Source organism: Gallus gallus, chromosome 3 (assembly GCF_016699485.2).
Source record: "Gallus gallus isolate bGalGal1 chromosome 3, bGalGal1.mat.broiler.GRCg7b, whole genome shotgun sequence".
NCBI classification, from domain to species: Eukaryota; Metazoa; Chordata; class Aves; order Galliformes; family Phasianidae; genus Gallus; species Gallus gallus.
In genome coordinates this window covers 109,154,662-109,176,717 of record NC_052534.1, presented here as the reverse complement: position 1 = coordinate 109,176,717, position 22,056 = coordinate 109,154,662, and the positions used below count along the sequence as shown (strand labels likewise).

The window sequence follows — 22,056 nt, the reverse complement described above, 5'->3', positions numbered from 1 at the left end:
AATTGCTTTGTTAGAGTTCCTCTTCCCAACTATATTTTAATGGAGGCTGCAAGCAAGCCTCTCTTATAATAGGAGTATGAAGCACAATGGAGCCGTGCTTTTATTTGTGGCTTGGACAGACCTTTTGAATATAAACAGCAATAGCTGCAATATATCAAAATCCACCATAACGGTTATCCTACATGCCAAACGTACTAGGACCAGGCTGTTTTGAAGCAGTGCTCTGTCTACAAAGGAATGGAAATGATCTGTTTTCAGTTGACAAATACAAACCACTACTATTGGTGAGCACATCTTAGGGAATGGTTTTACACTCAGACTTGCCCACTTGTTTTACATAATCCTCTAACAACCCTTTCCCTCTCGTTCTAATAAAGAATCCATGCTCAGCTGCCGCCACAACAATGTCCTCTTACGGTGACAGTCAGTCTGTGTCCCACGGATCACTCAGCTTTCAGAACTGCTCTTTGTAAATTCCAGCAGTGACTGAACTAACTGAGTGCCGCTTCCATCTCACCCAATGAGATCTCACCCAGAAGAGGGATGGCCAGCAGGGACAGGGAGGTGACTGTCCCTCTCTACTCTGCCCTTGCGAGGCCCCATCTGCAGTACTACATCCAGGTCTGGGGCCCCCGACACAAGAAAGACAGGGAGCTGTTGGAGAGGGTCCAGAGGAGACCACAAAGATGATCAGAGGGCTGCAGCACCTCCCCTACAAAGACAGGCTGAGGGAGCTGGGCTTGTTCAGCCTGGAGGAGAGAAGGCTGCAGGTGACCTCATTGCAGACTTCCAATACCTAAAGGGAGCCTACAAACAGGAGGGGAGTCAACTCTTTGAGAGGGGAGATAACAGCGGGACAAGGGGAAAAGGTTTGAAGTTGAAGGAGGGAAGACTGAGGTTGGATGTCAGGGGGAAGTTCTTTCCTATGAGAGTGGTGAGGTGCTGAACAGCTGCCCAGAGAGGCTGTGGGTGCCCCGTCCATCCCTGGAGGTGTTCAAGGCCAGGTTGGATGGGGCCCTGGGCAGCCTGGGCTGGTATGAAATGTGGATGTTGGTGGCCCTGCCTGTGGCGGGGGGCTGGAGCTTCATGATCCTTGAGGTCCCTTTCAACCCAAGCCATTCAGTATCTGTGTCTGGGCCCCATGTCTATCCCACACATGCATCTGAACCACTGGCACAGGTATGACCTGCCACATTCCATGAGGGGCCCCTAACCCACTCCCACAGTTGCTCACAGCCTCTGCAAACACTCAGGAGCTCTTCTCCAGACTGGAATTAATAAGATTTTCTCAAGTCACACATTAGCAAAAACGAACCAACAGCAAACAACACCGAGTCTTGGATTTACGCTGCAAAAAGGGCTGGTGCCACATCAGAGAGGAAGGCCCTCAGTGTGGAGCTGGGGCCAGGCCCACACTCCTCGGCCAAGCGTCGGCACTGCTCTGCTCCAGCACCACGCAGATACTCAGAGCAGAGAACCCAACCCCTGCAGCACCGCCACCACAAACAGTTCTTTGGCCGTACTTTGTCTCATTTCTTACAAAGGCATATTGTAACGCAAACATCAGACTTTGCAGAGTCATTCAGAACAGTTCACAAACCACCACAACGCCCACTGTGCCTCGCTTCACTCCCAGCGATGCTGCTGGAGATCCGGCCTGGCCCAGCTGATTTCAGTACAGATGTGTTGCTGGGAGAGACACCAGCACAGCCACAGATCTCCTAACCTTAGCTTAGATGAAAACTCAGTATTTTCTCATAGTACCTCAGAGTATTTAGCACCGAGCTCCATTAAAACCTCCTCGCTGTGCCCAAGCTCATTCACTATACCTCTCTGCACTGCATAAAATCACCGCAGAGAACAAAAACCCAAGGTATTCTTGGGAAGGAAGGGGCTGGCGGTGTGGTTTCTGAAGGCAAGCCAGACAGTATCCTAAGCTGGGGACACACAGCGTGTTTTAACTGCTGTGCTAATTCCGCGTAAAGAGACATTAAGGATCGAGCTCCTTGCTGTAGCATGCCATGTGTCCCTGAATAAAATTACTGCCATGCAGGCTGTTAGGGAAGGAATGCGTAAACAGACAATGTATCCTTGCATCAGTTCCACCAAATGTTGCACAACACGAATGCCTCTCGATGTGTCATTTCCTGCTTGGCCACCAGCCCAGCTCCCGACAGTCAGTCAACGTGAAAAAAAAATAATATAAAAATAAAGTAAAAAACAAAAATAAATAAAAAAAGAAGGAAAGAAAGAAAAACAAAGAAGAAAGGAAGGAAAAGAAAGAAAAGAAAGAAAAGAGAAAGAAAAAATACTGACAGATTTAAAGCTGCTCTGCTCACAAGCACATTCCATCAGCCCCAGCCTTATCCCTCCACCCTCTGCCTTTGAAAGAAGAGAGAGAGAACTTCCTAAATGCTGTTATGGTTTTAAGTCTAGGAATCTCAAACATCTCCATGGCTTATCTGCGCTCTGTAGCCACACGGTTAACACAATGGCTGACCAGAAGCTCCTGCTTGCTTTTGCTGCCTTTTGAAGCATGCACAGACAACAAGGCACTGTTTGCTCATACCTTTCACCGTGGGTGCACCTTACCAGCTACGGCAGCAGGGAAATATTTGGGAGCTGAATGAAATGTAGCAGTTTTCTCCTACCGAAACCAGCAGCCCCAAACTCAGAGGGACTTTTCCATCTGTGCTCATACACTAAATTGCTGCCAGTGACTTTGGAGACTATCTTTGATTAGAGATGAAGTCTTTGGAAGCCGGGCAAAATATAAAAACACAGACACACCCCCAGCAAAAAGCAGCCAAGGAGGAGGACTTGTCTCCTGCTCTCAGGGGCTGCTGTGGAAGGACAAATGATCAGTTCATACAATCATAGAATGGTTGGGTTGGAAGGGACCTCGAGGACCATGAAGCTCCCCCCCCCCCCCCCGCCACAGGCAGGGCCACCAATCTCCACATTTCATACCAGCCCAGGCTGCCCAGGGCCCCATCCAACCTGGCCTTGAACACCTCCAGAGATGGACGGGGCACCCACAGCCTCTCTGGGCAGCTGCTCAGCACCTCACCACTCTCATAGGAAAGAACTTCCGCCTGACATCCAACCTAAATCATCCCTCCTTCAACTTAAATAGGTTAGTTCTGTATTTCTAAGTGGAGTTGGGTAAAAGATTGTTGTTTTTTTTTTTTTTTTCTTTTAATTCCTTTAGGGTTATATCTTGCTACCTGTTGGTTCGTTATGACCTTTGTGACAACGTGGTTCTCAGCAAAATTTCTTTCAGCCCTCCCACCTGGAAGGCAGCTCTGTGGGTTAAGGGCTGGGGATGACAGAGGCTCTATACTGCAGACGGGGAGAGAAAACACATTGGCAGAATTTCCCAGTGACTCCCAAAGACCTCATACAATGGTTTCTGGACTCCAACGCTCACAAAGCAATGCGCTGTCCTAGCCCAGCACAGCGGCTGTGCAACAAAGTAGATCCTGGTTGGAAAAGCAGGTAGACAGAAAAAAAAAAAACCATCTTTTCCCAAGAATAATCATTAGAAGAAAGGGGCAGGTTTTCCTAACAGAGCAATCTGACACATCAATCTCTATCGAAATATTTTAAGATAATAGCAGAGAGGTAAGGCTGTGAGCTTCTACAAGCAAATGTTTAGTACAACCAACTGGCACTCACATTTAAGAACCTGACTTCCTGAAGCATCCAAAATCCCAACTGGAGTCATTGCATGCCATGTCTGTTCAGCACGCTTAATGTCAGCCTCTGGATGGCCTGGATGGCTGTGATATCTGTCATGGGATCGCTGCTGCTCCTACTGCTGCTGGAAAACACGCAGCATTTGTTCGCTGGAGCCAACTTGCCAACAGAAGGTCAAAGTGCCTTGCCTATAAACAAGCCTTACAAATTCATGATCTGAAGCATGATGTCATGTCTTAAAATGATAAGCTGGCAACAAAGTAAATGACATTTTGTAGAGACGTGCATAATTTTATGTTTACGCTACTTAGAATGAAGGTTCTAATAAGTCATCGGTTGTGTTCCTTTAAAGGGAAGTTTTATAACTGAGATGAATCACAACTGCAAGAGATCAAAGTTAGAAAACATCAATGATGCCATGGGGTACTTTTTAATCTCGTAATGAATGATGATCATGTGCTCTTATGAAGTTGGTCCAACTGCCAATGCCAGATGTGTATATTAAGAGAAAAGTTGTTTGTGATGTGACAGCTCTGGTTGAGCTGCCAGAGAGAAGAAAACGAGGAGAACATGCCTGAGATGTCTGAGTGAAATACAGATCCTGGCAGAGAGGGGCACTATTGGCCGATACATAATTTGTTAAGAAAAACACATTTGCTATCAGATCCACTTGTTGACTTGAATTCCTCATTGCCCCCAACCACCTCATTTTCCTCATGCAACGTAAATAACAGATACTTCTTGAGTGATCACCACCCAACAGTAATAAATCTGCACGCGCACGGGAGCTCCCAGAATGAACAGAACTTCAATGAAGTATATATACTAACTAATCATCCTAGAGACATCACCACCTTTAAAGCATCCAACTGCAATGACAGGAGCTGCAGAACCAAGCTGACTCCAGAGCGGAGCTTCACTATGGAGCTGAAATTCTTACATCCAAGGTCTCTTAAAAGGGGCTTTCTTAATAAACAAATAAAGGCAGGAAGGAAGATACAATAATTCCATCTAGGCTACGAGAACTGACTTTCTAAGTTACTGAGCATCCCTCACTACAGCTGAAATCCACGGGAACAGCTAATAGGGATCATGTATAAGGGTTGGCTAAACAACTCAGGCAGAACCCAGAGATCTCACACAACTATATTAACGCAGTCTCACTTTTAATTCACAAATTGCCAGCATAGCTTAGCCCACATTGCAGGACCAGCCAAAGGTTCCCTCTCTGTGCCACACTCAACAGCCAACTGTTAGCTGCAGCATTTTCAGTCTACTCCACTCACTACATTTGTTGTCTGCGCTCTGAGATTTGCTCTGCTGATGCCTCAGTACCCAGGAGCAGCCTCCAAATGGGAACGGTTGAAGGATAACCCCTGGTTTTTACACTCTAAATGCAGTTTGAAGCAAGCAACAATTTGAACATTAAAAAGAGCTCCGGCTAGAGAGGGATGGCAGGGCAAAAATCCCCTTGCTGTGACAGACAGAAATCTCAGATGTGAGGGGGCAGCAGCCTCAGTACCTACAGAATAAAACTTCACCATAGCTAGTTGGTTTTTCTTATCTGCTGTTCTAGGAGAGGTACTAGAGCTGGGCAGCTCTTACAGAAGACATTTTGGTTTCTCTCTCTCAGTTGTGCAGGAGATGGCACCACAGCATGGATTAGCACAAGAAACACATGGCTGTGTGCAGCCTTCTACTTCTGCCTTGGTGGTATGCTCAGCAAAATTCCCTGAAAGCTCCTCACAGGGCTCACTTGTATGTGCAGATCAGAGGCAAAATGATAATTTGAGATACCTCCACAGAATGGATATTTTTAATGTGGTTATTCATCAAATAATTCTTATTTTCCAAATGCAATTTAAATGCAGCTATACCTGGTTAATCCAATCAATTTAGAAAGACTCATTCTAGTCAGATTAGGGAAAAACCCCAGAGCTGGCTCATCGCTGCTACCCAGATGGTGTCACACTGGTTGCCTTCAAAATGTGTGAGACAGAGAGTCAGGCAGAGATCACAATGGATTGACCAGGCTTGCCTGTATCTAAAAGTACTGGCCATCCATAGCATTGCTAGAGCGTGGCAAGGCACAGCTGTTGTAAAGACGTAGCCATGAATTGTTGCTCAGAGATCTCCCTCCAATACTTAAGGGAATGCATAAACAGGAGGGGGAATGGCTGTTTATGAGGGTGGATAGTGATAGGACAAGGGGGAATGGTTTTAAACTGAGACAGGGGAGGTTTAGATTGGATATTAGGAAGAAGTTTTTCCCCCAGAGGGTGGTGACACACTGAACAGGTTGCCCAAGGAGGCTGTGGATGCCCCATCCCTGCAGGCATTCAAGGCCAGGCTGGATGTGGCTCTGGGCAGCCTGGTCTGCTGGTTGGCAACCCTGCACATAGCAAGGGGTTGAAACAAGATAAGCACTGTGGTCCTTTTCAACCCAGGCCATTCAATGATTCTATGATTCTTTTAAGTTAGGAAGGTGTGAGTCCTTCGCGCTATGAGTCCAACGCGCTGAGGGACAATCTGATCGGCTACGCTGCCATTAAGCATACTTTCAGTGCACAGATAAGAAACAAAGGCCGTGCTGTAGATGCACGGTGTTTGGAGCTTTTTTTGGCCCCCAGGGGGTCTGAGATGAGTCCATAGCTGAAAATCAATTTCAGGTATGATGAGATTAACCAGGTGCGTTAATTATCTGATGGCAAAAGAATTTAAGGGCAAACAAAAAGGCACTATATAATATATTTTCCCTCTGTGCTAGGACTGATCCTCTAAGATCAACCTCCTGTTGCGCTGTAAATGTCTTCAGTTGGAAGCTTGCAGGAGCTCAGGGAAGTGGCTCTTTGCAGGACTGCATCTATTACACTTAAATCAGATTATGCATGAATACCGTGGGCTTAGTTCTCATTTACACTGGCAGATAATGTATCAAGACCTTGATGTGAATGAGGATCGGGTTTGGGATTACCCAAATTCAGCCAAGCACTTCAGCGTGTGTTTAATGCAAGTATGTGTGTGGTCCAATAGGCTCCAAATTAAGCATGCGCTTACATATTTTGCTGAGGAAGGCCCAGCGTTCGACAAAGATATATGTTCCATTTACAGATCTCCGTTAAACAAAATTAAGCAGGCGTAAATGCAAAAATAAGAGTGCCATACTCACTTCTTGGCTCCCTCGGCCCATCCACCGTCACCTTTATGGCTCTGTGGTATGTAGCGACTTGGGGGGGATTTGTCAGGACAGTTATTGTCAAAGTAAAGCTCTTCCCTACAAAGGGAGAAAAAAAACCAAGGAGGAAGGAGTGATTACAACATGAAAACAGTCACATGCATGTTCAGCAAAGAATCGGAGACGTTTAAAATGATTCCCTGTCGTTACCACAATCGCGAAAATTAAAAACATAACTGACCATAGGAGTTTTCCTCCCCTTCGGTTTTACTCTACGTCAAGAATATGTCCATGTGTTGACAATCTAAATGTTCCTTATTTAATAATGGGTCATCATGCAACGACAGAACAAAAGTGATTCACTGCCGAGGACAAGCCAAATTCCTCGCTGCATTGAAAGTGGTGTAAATCCAAAGCGAGGCGGATAATTTAGAAATTTACTCCAGTTTTGCAGCTGTGGGACAGAGAGCAGAATGTGGCCACATGTTATTTACTTCGCACAGCTCCACCGCGCCGTTGTTTGACTACAATGAGATGAGGAAAGGCTGCGTTTTCCCCCGGGAGCCATTAGAAGGGGGAATCGGCGTCGACTGTCCTTCGCGGGCCAGGGCTGACGTGGTGATATCATCATTACCGGAGCACACTTTTCTCCCTACGTGTGCCTGTACGTCTCTCTGCTAAACGCTGAGGCAGCCCTCAGCTTTCCAGCGACGGTGAGAAACCGCAGTGTGCGCGCACTCTTTCCCCGTCAGGCTGCGGCTGTGTTTCTCAAGGCTGGAGCTCACACAGGCATTGCACGAGAGCATCTGGAGCCCTCGGCCAAAGGGAACCTTACACATGAGCAGAGGGGCTGAGCTTGGTGAGCCAGGCACACATTCTCACCAGGCTCCGGCCACTGACAGTTGTAATCTGTTAGATATGCAACCGTTAGTCACGTCAGATAATCAAAACTGAAAACTGCTTCAAGACAGGAAAAGGTGGGCGTGCAGCAGTGACTCAATAAAACAGTCAGCATCCCAGGCCTGCCTGCTCCTTTCAGCTGCTCCCCCACCAGGCTCTGAAGTACTTTCTTTCTCTCTCCCTGCCCCTCAGTGCATTTCTGCTGCCGGTGCTTTTCCTCTTGTTGAACTCTGAAGACACAAATCTTAGACAGTATCTAACAGCACAAACTTAGTGCAGGTTTTGCAAGCCTAATACAGAACAGCTTATATAAAAGGCATAATATGGAACAGAGCTTTGGCTGTCAAAGCTCATAATTGGTCTTTTTCTCCAGCTCAAGCTGTATATCTGCCCCAAACCTGACTGAGACACGCATCATTCATTACCCACAGTACAACTTCCAACTGTCTGAGCCCTTTTTCTCATAAACTGAAATGTGATGTGGATTTCTTTAAGGACAGATAACAGTCACTTGGAGTAAAGTGCTTTCCCAGGTGTAGCTGTGCTCTGGCTGCACCCATCTTTCTGTAGGTGGAGGCCACAAGGTGTAAAGGTGTCAGGTGGCTGAGTTTGGCCTCGGGTGCAGTGGGGATGCATGGCTGAAGGCAGCTCCCCCCACTGCACCAGGAAATGGGTTTGTTCACTGATCTTTTCAGGATGACCACCATGGCAGGGCATGGTGTACTGAGGCTGTCCAGTCTTTGTTGAGTCCTGCCCATCCCAGTTGTACAGCAGTCGCTTTGCCTGTGTATGCCATGCCTGTAGGCAGAGCCCGGATGTGCAGCAACATCCCTACTGAGCATGCAGTGCCTCCACGCTGCCTCTTTAGGTCTGGAGTGCCGTGAGTCCTTTATCCAAGCAGGAATTCAGCCTACTGCCTGGACACGCACCACTTAGACAGGGATGGATCTTAGGCCTCAGCCTATCACGGAAAATAGTTCTGACTCTGAAAACATACTATCATTCAGATCACAGTTACCCATATAAAAGGAGTAGAATACAACTGGCAACCACCAAAGATGTTAAGGGGATTTTCTGAATGCCTTGGAACGAAGCCTTTGGCCTTACACTGCTACCACTCTCTTTATGTGCCAAATCAGCCTACCGATGGCTACAAATCAGGCCAACAAAACAATAATATTTTAAAAGACCCTGTAAAATCATTCCATAGAGAAGCACTGCAAGGTTCTGTATGCTAAACGCATCCCAACGTGATAAAGTGGCAAGAAAAAAAATGCACTCCTTAATACAAAGAGCAGCATTTCCACCTGGCCTGTGAGCACTCCTAAATGATCAGCCAGCCTACGTTGAACAGGTAGGCACCTCATTAGAAAGGGAAATAGGTTTTGTTCCCTAGCTGGTATTATAGCAAACAGAAACATTAATGAATGAACATTAACGAAGCCCCGCTGCACTCAGTAAAACAAAGCATGGCTTTATAGCGGGGTGATGCACGGCCCCGCCAGCACACTCAAGACCCAGAGCTTTCAAGAAATGATTTACATATTACAGGATTGAGAACAAAATATGTTTTTAAGGTCACACGTTTCAGCGACGCTTGTGCCTCCCCCAGATAGATGGAAGTGACTTCACACAGATCCTCCCTCTGCTACGAAATCCTTTAATGCACTTTTTATCGCCTACCTTTATGCCCTCAGTCTCTTGAACTATCCGCTTTTAGAAGCTGACAACTAATTGCAGTGCTCTGCTATTACATTCCCTCGCCAAGCAAGCATCTGGCACTAATGCCTCCGTGTGTCCAAACTGTGCATGCTTTGTTATTCACACATGTGAGTCCAGCCGACAAAAAAAGGAGGAGATGGACATATGTTGAAGCACAAGGCAAAAAGCAGAAGTCAGTTGGAAAGCGGACTCAGCCTGTGTGTGCTGTGTGTTTTTCAGTCAGGTCCCAGTGTGATTCAAGCATCCAGAGACAACAAAATGAAGGTGACTGGAACAGACTGCCCAAAGAGGCTGTGGATGCCCCATCCCTGGAGGCATTCAAGGCCAGACTGGATGTGGCTCTGGGCAGCCTGGTCTGCTGGTTGGCGACCCTGCACATAGCAGGGGGTTGGAACTGGATGAGCACTGTGGGCCTTTGCAACCCAGGCCATTCTGTGAGTCTGTGATTCTATGATCCTGTGCTCACGAAGGACAGGAATTCTCTCTTTGCGCTGCAGCTCAGCCTTGTAAAAGTGAGCTCCTGCCTCTAAACCACAGACAAACAACTTCTGCATGCATGTAGAGAGCTCTGGTTACTTACTCTTATGAATCCAGAAAGATAGTTAAGGGAAATTATGCAAACAGAAACGTGAAGTCAGGGCTCCTGTCAGACGAGCAGCACAAACGTGGATATGAATCCAGTTACTGCACTGAGCCATGGGAAGCAGGGAAAAAACGTGGGAGAGGAGGTGAAGCGGCAAGCTGATGATTCAGCCCTCACAATCAAACTGAGAGATACAGAGATCAAAGAGCAAGCTGTTTAGAAAGATGTAAATCTGAAGGCAGGAACAGGTGTGGATTAGTTTCTTGCCACCGAAAAATGATTTCTTTCTTACTTTATTTTTCCTGTTCTACTTCAAGACTTGCACCTACCGATATCTGCCTCTGTAAGTAGCTTTCTCACTTCTGTTTGCAACTACTGCTTTCTTTCCTGCTATTTTAAGGAGAGTTATAAAAATCTATCAGTAATGATAACTCTTTCTCCTTTCCTCTCTCTCTCCCCCTCTCTGTTCTAAGTCTGGGAGACAAGTCTGGACCAATTTCTCCATCCCGCCTCTGGCAGCAGAATGCAGCATTTCAGATCCTCCACCGAGTCCCGGCTGCTTCAAAGGCAAAGCCCTACTTTCTTCCGTTAAGATCATAAGAAATATAGGGGGAGGGGGTCAGCTCTGTTTGGACATAATTACACTTCATCAAAAGAAGCTTTCTTCATCTTCCATGCGTGAAAAGTCTGCAAGCAGTTAAGTCTGTCTTTTTTCTTCCTTTTTTTTTTTTTTTTTTTTTTTTTAAATATAAAAATTGCTATTTGGGAAACTAGCCAAAACTCAGAAAGCCAATATAGTAAAACAGTGCACACCCTTTGTTTTGCTTTGAAGTCTCTTAAATAAATATGTTGAGGGCTTGAAAAGTACACTATCGCTTCTCCATAGATTCTACCCAGGCTGATCAGACAAAAACTCTATTCCAAATCTACTAGATATGAATATAGGTTGAACTACTGGTGCCCAAATTCAGAGGCTTTGTGTCTGTACATGTCCACATCTACATCCACTGAGGACTCAGGCCCTTTGGTTCATTTCCTATGGTCTAATAAAAAAGCATATATTACACATTTCAAACGGAATCCGCAGACCTGAGGTTGTACGTCACATCTTTCCAGCACTGCTGAAGCAGTCATACACTGCTGAACTCTTACTGTAAGGCACTGCTAGAGACCGAGCCAGGGAACCTTCAGACCTCATCCATCAGCACAGTAACAAAGCAGGCTGGTTTTTCCAAAGGAAGCAAGACAAATGGAAGACGAAGGCAGCACCATATCCCAAAGGGCAGCGAAGGCCATATTTATACTGCCCTGCTTCTGCAGTAGTTCTTCTGTTTTCAAGTTACCCTTTATTACCAATAATTTTCAAGATGTAAAATGATAAAGAGAGCTGTTGGCCAAGTCACTAATATAAAAAATAGCTGCTGTAAGCCACACTGATGGAATCACTTTCACAAAACAGCAGTAATTGTAAAAGCATGCACTCTGACTGAAACTATCTCGGCCTCTGTCATACGTTTGGTTAGTATTTGGGGGGAAGAAAATAGCCCCAAGATGTACAGCTGCTGTTGAAGTGGGTGACTGTACATTAGCTTTATTACCGATTCTCCACACACACCGTTCAGCCTCTATTTCTTCCTTTCCCTCCATGCAGGGCCAGTTTAAATCACAAATAATTACTGTGAGTACGTAACGCATAAACACCGAGGCTGAATCGATGGCTGATTGATACAACAGATCCCTCTGAGCATTCCTGCACTGAAGACTGAAGTGCCAGCTTCCCTCAAGTGGTCATTTCAATCACTACTTCCAATTTTGAGGCAGCTACAAGAATCTTATATTATTTTCAAGCTCTCGGTGGTGACAAAGGCTTTCTATGTCTGCTTCCCAGGTTACAGGACGCTCCTACACAGCTGGAAGACAATGACAGCACTCTAGATCTCCCAAAAAATTGGAAGTCGCCTTCCCTGACATTTAAAGTAAAGGCTGAATTTTGTTCTATCCAAAGCTCACCATCAATCCATAGAAGTCAGGCAGGTGACTAACAACAACAGCGAGGTTTCTGTCTGTGGGTCATACACAAAGGGCAGGGAAGCACCAGAAGGCTTTCTACCCATAGCTGTGAGCTTTCAAAGACCGTAACCTAAAACACATGTGATATGCAATGCAACTTTAATTCTAGCTCTCCTGCAACAACTCCAGCAGAAGCGCTACTGCTGAAAGGAATCCTTCATCTCTTGTTACTGCGACCTGAGATGCACTGCCTGACCATAAGAAAACCATCACGAATACCCTCGTTTCCTTCCGCCTCTGCGGCGTGATTAAAATGGGGAACCAAGGTATTCTGTGAATCAAACCGGTGTTCCAAAAATGAACAAAGTCGTGGCAGGAAAGCTTTGCAAGAGAGAACACCTCGCTGGGCTGGCAAGTTTGCAAATAAAACAGGCTTCTGTGAAAGGCAGTCAGCGATTTAGCGACGCACGTTGCCTTGTGAAACGAGGCTGCTGTCCAGGCCTTCCCTTCACCCCGCTGTGCCCACACGCAAAGCAGCCACCTACCTCTGCCACTCCTGCCCACGAATCGCAGGTCATTGAATCTGGCCACCTGGTTCTTCATCACAGCAGAAGCATTTCGCAGCTCCGCGGAGTAGTTCTCGTCGTTCCCAGCCATCACGGTGACCACGGTCCCATCGGGCACTTCTCCTAAGGCCACCACCTGTGAGAAGGGGACAAGAAAGCATAGCTTGTGACACAGCGCTCTGCGCTTCCTTGCAGTGCATACCCACACAGCACCGAGTCTCCACTCCAGTTCCCAGGTGGGGGAACAGCAGCTGTGGGTTTTCCTATTATTCATTCAGTCCATCTCCTGACACAAGCATTACATTATGTCATAAGTCCTGCTTGAAACATCTTTCCCATAGACGACCGTGCTTGAAACTAATAACTGAAGGTTGCACTACGATATTCATTAAGTAAAAAGGAGGTCTGAATATATATCACAGAATCATAGAATGGCCTGAGTTGAAAAGGACAACAATGCTGATCTAGTTTCAATCCCCTGCTATGTGCAGGGTCACCAACCACCAGACCAGGCTGCCCAGAGCCACATCCAGCCTGGCAAATATATGGAGAGCGTTACACGGCTCACTGTGCTGTGAAGCATTCCTTCACAACAATAAAAATCGATGACAAAAGCATTCAAAATCTGAAAGTATTTATAATAGGCTGCTGAAAAACAGAGCTCATCTTGTTTAAGAGAAAGTATAAAGCAAAGCTGAAACGCCACATAAAACGGGTTATGCCAATGCCTTGCTGCAGGTAACAGCACCCCAAACTCAAACAGGAATTCTGCCACCAACTGCTGCCTCTGCATGGAAGGGCTGCAGTCTGAAGGGACCCGACAGGAGCAGGAGGAGCTCTGGGCAGTGTGGTGAGCAGCCCTCCCAGCCCACCTGGCTCTGGCAGCAGCCGGCTCTACGGGCTGCAAAGGGAGCTGTCAGATCACAGCTAACCAGCTGCTGAACTCACACCCCCGGCAAATGGATACTGGCTCCAAGCCTGTTGCAGGGAGCTGCCTGCAACGCGCCCCCATCTCGGCTTATGAAAGAGCACGTCCCCAGGCAGCCTCAGTATGCATGTTAACACCCCGGGTGCTTGCAACCTATGCCTTCTACACAGCGAGAAACAAACAAACAAACAAACAAGAATCCCTTAGACTCCAGAAATGCAAAAAAGGGCATACGAGTCCGGTGGGGCCATAGAAGAGGGAGCACAACCACTGCAGCGCCTCTGCAGCCCCACTGCCTTCTGTTCCCTCCTGCTCCCGGCAGTGCAGCATCCCTCACCCTGGTGCCGGGCAGGGCTGATATCCTCCAAAATGCCCTCTGCACACACACACACCCCATTACTTCTGACAGGTTTCCCTCCCAGCCTTTCCTCCTGTCAGTGCTGTTTGGCTCTGCATGTGCTGCCAGGGCATCCCTGCGTGTCCCACCTGCAAGAAGCACATCCCTTGCATTGCAGCTGATGCAATGTCCGTGCTCAGCACACTGCGAGAGGCGAGCTGAGATCAGGGCTGAAAAGACAGCTGATAAAAGAAACTCCAATCATACCAAAAGCTCCTCACTACGCTGCTGGGTAAAATGTTTGTCACTGTTACGCTTTCAGACCTTATTACCGAGAAGCACCAGAAGGTTATTGCGATAGCACTGCCCAGAACAAAGCAGTGCATGACAAGTCTGAAACCCAGAGTAATGCAGACCGCTTGGAGAACTTTGAAGTGTAACCTTCTGCACGGAAGGACCGCATCAACTTTGATTTGGAAATTCTATGCCACGCATCCATCAGAAATTACTGAAGTATTTGTAGGAAAGGGACTGTAAGTGCACAGCGAAGTGAATGAGAGCGAAGCAAAAGCTTAAAGATTAACATAGGCACAGTGTGGGTTTGTTACCTATCCTTCGAACACAAATATCTCCACCATTTCACGGTGTTTACTTTCCACATGAAGCTGCCCACACATCTGGATGATTAAAGCTATGTTTTTCTATCTTTAACCAGAGCCCCAAAAGGCACGAGAGCTCAGCAGAGGGCACAGAATAAAACCAAACCAGCTCTTCCAGGTTGAACACAGCCACGCGTCTCTCTGCACAACACGATTCTCATCTGCGTAGGGGACCGATTTGCATGGTTTCAGTCTGGTGGGATTGGAAACGGCCACACTATGTCTCCTGTGCTGGAAGTGACAGAAACACTGCACAGGAGCAGGCACTGCGACCTTCTGCATAGCAAAAAGCTCGCTCTGAATGGAGCTGCAGTACCTGCTGCACAGACGCTGATATCTGTTGCTCCAATAACTCTTCTTGCAATGTAGTGAATTCAAAGAGCCTCTGAATCTCAGCTCTCTGGGACTTGAGAACGTCTTTTCTGGAGGTATTGCCAAAAGAGCATCTGATACTATTAAAAATATTATAATGTTCTATAACTTAAAACAGAAAAACTGATTTGCACGACTGCTTTTTTTTATTATTATTTGTTTAAAAATATACATCTGGGCTGGCAGTTTATACAGCAGGTTGCAGCTTGAAGCTATTTAAAACAGCTGAGTTATAAACTCTGAAAACTGGGGTTTGGAGTGGAAATGCTGACAGCCCCTGAACTACTGCTGTGCTACTGGGAGAGGTCTCACATCTCACGGCTGTTCTTCTCCTGCCTTCCCTCTGCCCACTGCAGTGCTCTGCTGTTATCAGCGCCGGGTGGGGCCACAGCCAGCAGCCACCCCAGCACCCAGCAGGGCACTGCATCCTTACAGCCACCCCAGTACCCAGTAGGGCACTGAGTCCTTACAGCCACCACAGCAGAGCACTGCATCCTTACAGCCACCCCAGCAGCCAGCAGGGCACTCTACATCCTTACAGCCACCCCAGCAGAGCACTGCATCCTTACAGCCACCCCAGCACCCAGCGGGGTGGATCCTCATGGCCTTCAGAAAGAACTCCCAGAGTCACCAGAGAGCCAAATCCCAACGGCTGCAGCCAACAAAAGGCTATTACACACCACAAAGGAAATAGGTTTGGGTGCACGGTGCACAGTGCCCATTTCTCTGCTGCCTGGGCACTGCAGTGTGGTCAGAGCAGCACCAGCAGACACAGTTTGCACGGCCAACCTTACCAACAGGTCCGTGAGCCCCATGCAGACTCCTTCCCCGTAGTGTGTAAATATTAATGCTCAGAATTCAAACGTGACACTTAGCCAACATTATTTCACAAAATTATAATCAAACCCAGCGCTGTTTATTACACACTTCCTTCCCTGCGTGTGATTTATATCTAACTTCTTTCTTTTTTAAATTAAAACAGTGCTATATCCAGAGTACTTTTTAACTGGAGAGCTCTGCGAGAGAATTATGACACACTTAACGCACCACTCAAAACATTATCATCAACACATTATTTATTGCCAATAAAACTTCAAAAACTGTGTTGTCTGTGAGCCATTTTACTTTCAAGTCTCTGCCGAGCTGAGATTCCTATAGCCCAAATCTGTCTTTTTTTTTTTCTTTTCAGTTTTTTAGAGATAATTCCCATTCTGCTGCATCACATCAAGTGTTTCATTGCAGCTTCTTTGGTCTGAAAGCACCGGGCAGCTGCAGGAAAGCTGCACTGACAAATGAGATACACTTTCAAAACCTGTCCGATGGGTTCCAGCCATCATTTTGCTATGCAGAAAGTCTTATTAGTACCTGTTGTTGTATGGCACTTTTGCTTCGTGCTCACACCTTCTGCCTGGATTGCACACAGCGTGGCCCTTTCAGGCTCCACCAGGAAATCGGGGCATCCATACACGGCATATTTTAAGGGCACCTCGCATGCTGTGCGTGAAAGCTCAGAGCTGAAGGGCCAACTCAGCACATCAACAAACCAACCGCATCCACACCTGTCTGCCTGCAACCCCACGCACGACCCAAATATCAGAATATACGAGCACAAACACTCCAGGATGTGCTCCCACTCGTTGTGAGATAAACCCTTTTATCACATGTACTGGAATAACATCCTAAATGCTATTAGCTGAGCTCTCTGCCTTCCTGCAGTGAGCTGGGACCGCGGGCTCTGGGTGGCTGCAGGGCAGGGGCGCACTCAGGCTTTTCAAACAGAAGCAGAAATACAGAGGCAGTAACACGAAGCCCTCGCATTACTTCTATAGGAAACAACCACAACACCGAGCTCATCTACAACCGCGACCCTGGGAGACTCCTCCTCACCCCAGGAACCAGAGCCAAGCTCCGACCTGAGCTTCATGGACTGGAGGCACCCCACAGGCCCGGCAGCACCCTGCAGGCCCAGTGGCAGAAAACACCCCGCTTTCTGCTATTTCCACCCAAGCACAAGGCAGGCCCCAAGCAGGGTAACTGCAGCCCCAGATCCGTCAGGTCTCTCTCCCTCTGCCTGCATCCCTACTCCCTCTGACAGCATTACGGCCAGACACACCAAAATCAGCTCTTGCAGCCTTTTTCACCCAGTCTTTTCCCTGACAAAACAAAGATAGCGTGGCTGGCATGCAGCAAACACAACCCAAGGGGACGTCCTGGCAGCACTGGGGTGTAGGGCTGCTCCCAGGCTCTGCCCATGAGCCGCTGCAGGCAGGTGCTGCCAGCCTTCCCTACCCAAGGACATGCTTGGGGGGCTCTGTGCAGCCGGGCAGTGCTGCGGGGAGGACAGAGGGCTGCAGAACACAGCACACACTCGGTGCTGCTACTGCAGGTTTTAAGGAATGTTTTCCTCTCATCAACGTGCAGTGGGAATGGAGACAGAAAATGAGAAGCGGCGCTCGTGGTGCGGTTCTTTGCCCCCCCCCCCCCACCTCCCGGCACCGTGGAGGGCCAGGAGAAGAGATCAGATTCCCCCATCAGGACCCTGACCCCTGCAGCAAACCCCTGTGTGCCCCCTCCCCAATTGCAGGAGCTGGGACACGGGGCTGGGATTCTGGGGTTGCCCATAAGGGAAGGTTTGGAGGTGGCACCCGTACTTCACCCCTGCACTGAGCACTTGGGGATGGGTGAATCTCATTATAAGAAAACTTTTTTTTTTTTTTTTTAAAGAAAAGTCACTAAGAGGCTCAGTGGGGTGCGGGGATGGGGGGAGTCCGGGGGGGGGGGCTATGCATTACGGGAATGGAAATAACAGGATCGATCCCGGAGGCTGGGAGCGTTTGGGGGCACAGCACGAACCGCAGCACAGGGAGGCACAGCGTGCTCTGCAGGATGGGAGGGCATGAGAGTCTGCGGAGGGGAGGGGGTGAGGATGTTTTGCTGGACAGAGAGGGGACAGGGAGCACTGCAGAGCAGAGAGGGCTCGGGAATTACAGTGAGACATGGGGGCATGGCAGACAGAAGGATGGGGGTATGTGAGGCACCACCAGACTGGAGGGGAGGACAGGAGATACTGGAGCACAGAGGGGGGCACAGAAGACCCTACGGAGCCTTAGGACACGCACACTGAGCAGAGTGCAGAGGTGGCACAGAAATCAGTGCAGGATGGGGGGCACAGGAGGCAACGCAGCATAGGGTGGGGTGGGGGGGCATGGGAGGCACTGTAGGGGGCACAGAAGTCGCTGTAGGATGGAGGGGCAAAAGACTCAAGGCAGGACTGGACACACGCACAGGAGCTACTGCAGGATGGGGGGGCACAAAAGTCAGTGTAGGACAGAGAGGGCACAGAACTCATTGCAGGATGAGGGGCCGCACACTGCAGGACACGGGGGGGGGGGGGGGGGGGGGGGGGGTGAGGGGGCACAGAAGTCAACGAAAGACCGGAGTGCACAGGAAGCTCTGTAGGATGGGGGTGCACAGAAGTCAGTGCAGGATGAGACATTGCAACAGAAGTCCGTGTAAAACGAGATTTGGGGGGACACAGAAGTTATTGCAGCACGGGGAGGGGGGAAAACACAGGAGTCGTTGCGGGGGGGGGGGGCACAGAAGTCAGTGTATGGGCTCAGAGCTCAGTGAGGCGTGGGGAGGGGAGCGGGAGGCACAACAGGATGGGGTGGGGGGGCACAAAAGGAACGATGGGATGAGAGGGGCACAGAAGTCATCGCGGCACGGGGGGCGCGGGAGGCACTACGGGGGGAGGCACGGGAGGAACTGCGGGATGAAGCGGGCACAGCAGCGCGGGGAGGGGGGCACGGCGCGGCACGGCGAGCATTGCGGGCCGGGGGGGGGGGGGGGGGGGGGGGGCGAACACCGCAACGCCTGCGGGGCGGAGGTGGGGTGGGGGGGGCCGAGCGGCCGCTGTCAGCGCGGGGGGAGAGCGCTCACCTTGAAGGCCACCGGGAGGGTCTTATTGCAGCGCCAGTGCGAGGGCAGCACGGAGCACAGGAAGTTGGGGCTGTCGGTGCGGACCAACTCGGCCGGGTGGTCGGCGATGATCTCCACCATGGTGCGGTTATCGTGCGGCCGCAGCCGGGGCACGGCGGCTTCTTGCTGCTGTTGCTGTTGCTGCTGCTGCTGCTGTTGGGCCACTACGACCGGGCTGACCTCGCTCATCTTGCCGGGCTGCAGGCTGCTGGAGGGGGGGCTGAACCTCCGGCTGGTGCTGGGATCTACGGGAATACGCATCACAACAGCCACAAGTTAGCGAATTGGGGGGCGGGGGGGCGGGGGGGGGGAGCGGCGGGGGGATCGCTGGAGGAGGCGTGTAGTGAGGGGTGGGGGTTGTGGGAAAAAAAAAGTATTAAAAACAAAATAGCGAAAAACGGGGCGAATGAAAAAGCAGAGGGTCTGTTATAATAATAATAATAAAAAAGAGAGCGGCCGGGGGGGACGGGGGGCAAAAAAAAAAAAAAAAAAAAAAATCCGGCGGGGAAAAAAAAAAAAAGAAAAAAGCACGGAGAGAAAAAAAAAAAAAAAACACCACGAAAAAGCCCCAAATCTCAGTCTGTTGTCGTCGCTTTGCTTAAAGCGCGGCGCTGCGCTGCCCTCCGCAGCGGCACCGTCCCGCCGTGGCTCCGCGCCCCGCGCCGCTTCTCCGTCCGTCCGGCCGTCCTTCCCCCTTTCCAAGCGCCGCCGCTGCCCTCAGCGCCGCACGACTTTCTCTCCTCTTTTCTTCCTCTCCCTCCCCGTCCGCTTTTCGGGCTTTAAGAGGGGGCGAAGGCAGCCGGCTGTGCTCGCTGCTTCAAGAGGAGCGTCACTCGCAAAGAGCGAAGGGCAAACGTCCCGATTTCCTCCGAAGAAGTCTTCCTCCTCCGGACGAACAGACGGCAAAGAAAAAGGGAGCAAAGCCGAAGCGCTGTGCCGGGGGCTGCGGTGCGAGGCGCGGTGCGGGGCTGAGCGCCGGGCGCGGCCCGTGAGGAGGATCGGGGCTCAGGGCGAGTCCAGCGCCCGGCTTCCCAACGAGCAGAGAGCGGGCAGCATCGTCAGGAGGGGGCAAAAAGAGGGGAAGAGGCACCCCAGAGCAGCCCTCTGCGGGCTGATTCCGAAACTATGCCCGAGTGAACGGCGGGGAGAGGCAGCCTCGGTGCGGTCCGGTCCTTTTAATTGAGTCGCTGCTGGATCCGAGTCCGGGGAGCTGAACCGGGTAACTGAAATCGCTCTTTTTGTTTGTTTGTTTGTTTTTTTCCGCCCTCGACGAACAACAGCAGCAAAAAAATAGAAAATAAAAATAAAAAAAATAAAAAAAGCATTGAAGTGTCGCTTTGTCGGAGTTATTTTTTTTTTTTTTCGCTCTCAGAAAATTGCGTTGTTAAAGAATGAGAAACAATAAAAAGGCAAAAAAACAACAGAACTTCTTTTGGGTGCCGAGAAGCTGAGGTCGGGGAGATGAAGGAGCCGAGAGGGGAAAAAAAAAAAAACAACACACACACACACAAAAAAAACCAGAAGAAAAAAAAAAAACAACAAAAACGCCGCAGTTTTTTTGTCCTGAATGTGGTTTTTGGAGGCTGGGACTTCTAATGATTAGGGGTTTGTGGTTTATATATACAGGGCTCTCCGGCTGGGGCCATCATTATGCTGATGAGAGTCAGCAGCACGTGGTGCTGCGCTCCTCAGCCTTCTGCAGCCTTCAAAATAAATACAACAATGTGCATCTCCCCCCCTCCCCTCCATTGCCCCCCCCAGGAGGAGAGCCCTCGCCTGGAGCCGCCCGCAGCCGCGGGGAGGGGGCCGGGCCGGGGGGGAGGGGGGGCCCGGGGGGGGGGGGCGATGCGCTCCGTTGCGCTCCGGGTTTTTTCCATTAACACTTTTGGGTTTGTTTGTTTGGTTGATTTTATTTTTAAAAGACATAGAAAAGTCTTGTTTGTTAAACTACATATATGTATATATATGTATACAGCGCGAGGAGTGAGCCGGTGCCCAGGGGTTCGTGCTGAGACTCCGCTAGTCTAAAGCCTAAAACATTTCCTTGAATGAATGAAAGCTGTGCCCCCCCCCCCCCGCCCCCCCATCCCCGCAGACTGGTAAGGTAAAGGCAGGCGCGTTTGTTTTCTCCCTTAAAAAAAAAAAAAAAAAAAAAAAGAAAGAAAAAAAAGAAAAAAAAAAGAAAAGGGCAGATCTTATTAAAAACAATTTACATACCCAATGGTAACAAAGTGTCGCCGCCCCCCCGAGCAGATAGCGGCCTATCACAGCCCGCCCGCTAATTTCTAAGGCTCCCCCCGCCCCGCCGCTTCCCCCCTCCCACCCCCCCCTCCTGCCGCCTGCGTGCAGCCCGGCCCGGCGGCGGTCCGTCCGGCTGGGGGTGCTGGGGGGGAGGATGGGGGGGGTTTGGGCCGCGCACCCTTTTCGCACAGCTGTTACGAAGCTGAGCTCCGCCGCTGAGCACCGGCCGGCCCCGCTCCGTCCGGACCCCGCACAGAGCTCGGCAGCCCCACGGGGAAGAGCGGAGGGAGGGCCGGAGGAGCCGCCCCCGGGTCCCCCCTCGCCTCCCTTTGGGGTCCCGGCGCGGAGCGCAGCGGATGGGCAGAGCGGGGCGGTGCGCGGCGCGGCGCGGAGATGTGCCGCTCGGGCACAGGGGAGAGCTCTCGCTCCGCGCAGCGCAGCGCCGGGGCCGGCTCCGTTCCTTCGTCCCTCCTTCTCTTTTCCCACGGCCGCCGTGGGGAACGGCAGCCCCCGACCCGGCGAGCTGCCGGCTTTCCCTCTCTCCTTTTATTTTTATTGCCTTTTTAATATTCATTCTCGTGTCGGTGGATGCGGAAGGTTCCCACCCGGCGGCCCCGGGCAGCCGCTGCGGGTACCCCCACGGAGCACTCCCTGCACTCCCGAACGACGAGCCCTCCTCGGCGCACGGGCACTCGGAAGCTCTGCTTTACCGCAGTTGCAGTAAGAAAATATATTTGGGTAGAACGCTCATGGCCGCGTTTCTCCCCCCTTTGGCCGAAGGGGAAATACATTCCACTGCGAAGGTGCTCGGGGGAAGGCGAGAGGCTCTCTTACAGCCAGCTGCTACGTGTGCCCGGCGGCCGTGATTTATTTCATTTCCAACCAG

General features: G+C 50.0%; 1 protein-coding gene and 1 long non-coding RNA gene across 5 annotated transcripts in view; one reads left to right on the top strand and one right to left on the bottom strand.

The window, feature by feature from the left end:
- Positions 1-22,056, bottom strand: part of RUNX2 (runt related transcription factor 2) — a 215,727-nt gene that overhangs the window by 133,486 nt on the left and 60,185 nt on the right. For all 4 annotated transcript variants that reach the window (NM_204128.2, XM_015285080.4, XM_015285082.4 and 1 more), the window contains 3 exons: positions 18,891-19,174; positions 12,635-12,791; positions 6,869-6,973 (listed from right to left, as the gene is read on the bottom strand). In NM_204128.2, coding sequence (NP_989459.1) covers positions 6,869-6,973; positions 12,635-12,791; positions 18,891-19,174 — 546 coding nt within the window. The remainder of the gene's footprint in view (positions 1-6,868; positions 6,974-12,634; positions 12,792-18,890; positions 19,175-22,056) is intronic.
- Positions 18,923-21,709, top strand: LOC124417815. The gene is made up of 2 exons (XR_006938667.1): positions 18,923-19,204; positions 19,714-21,709. It is a non-coding gene; the product is annotated as an uncharacterized LOC124417815 (long non-coding RNA).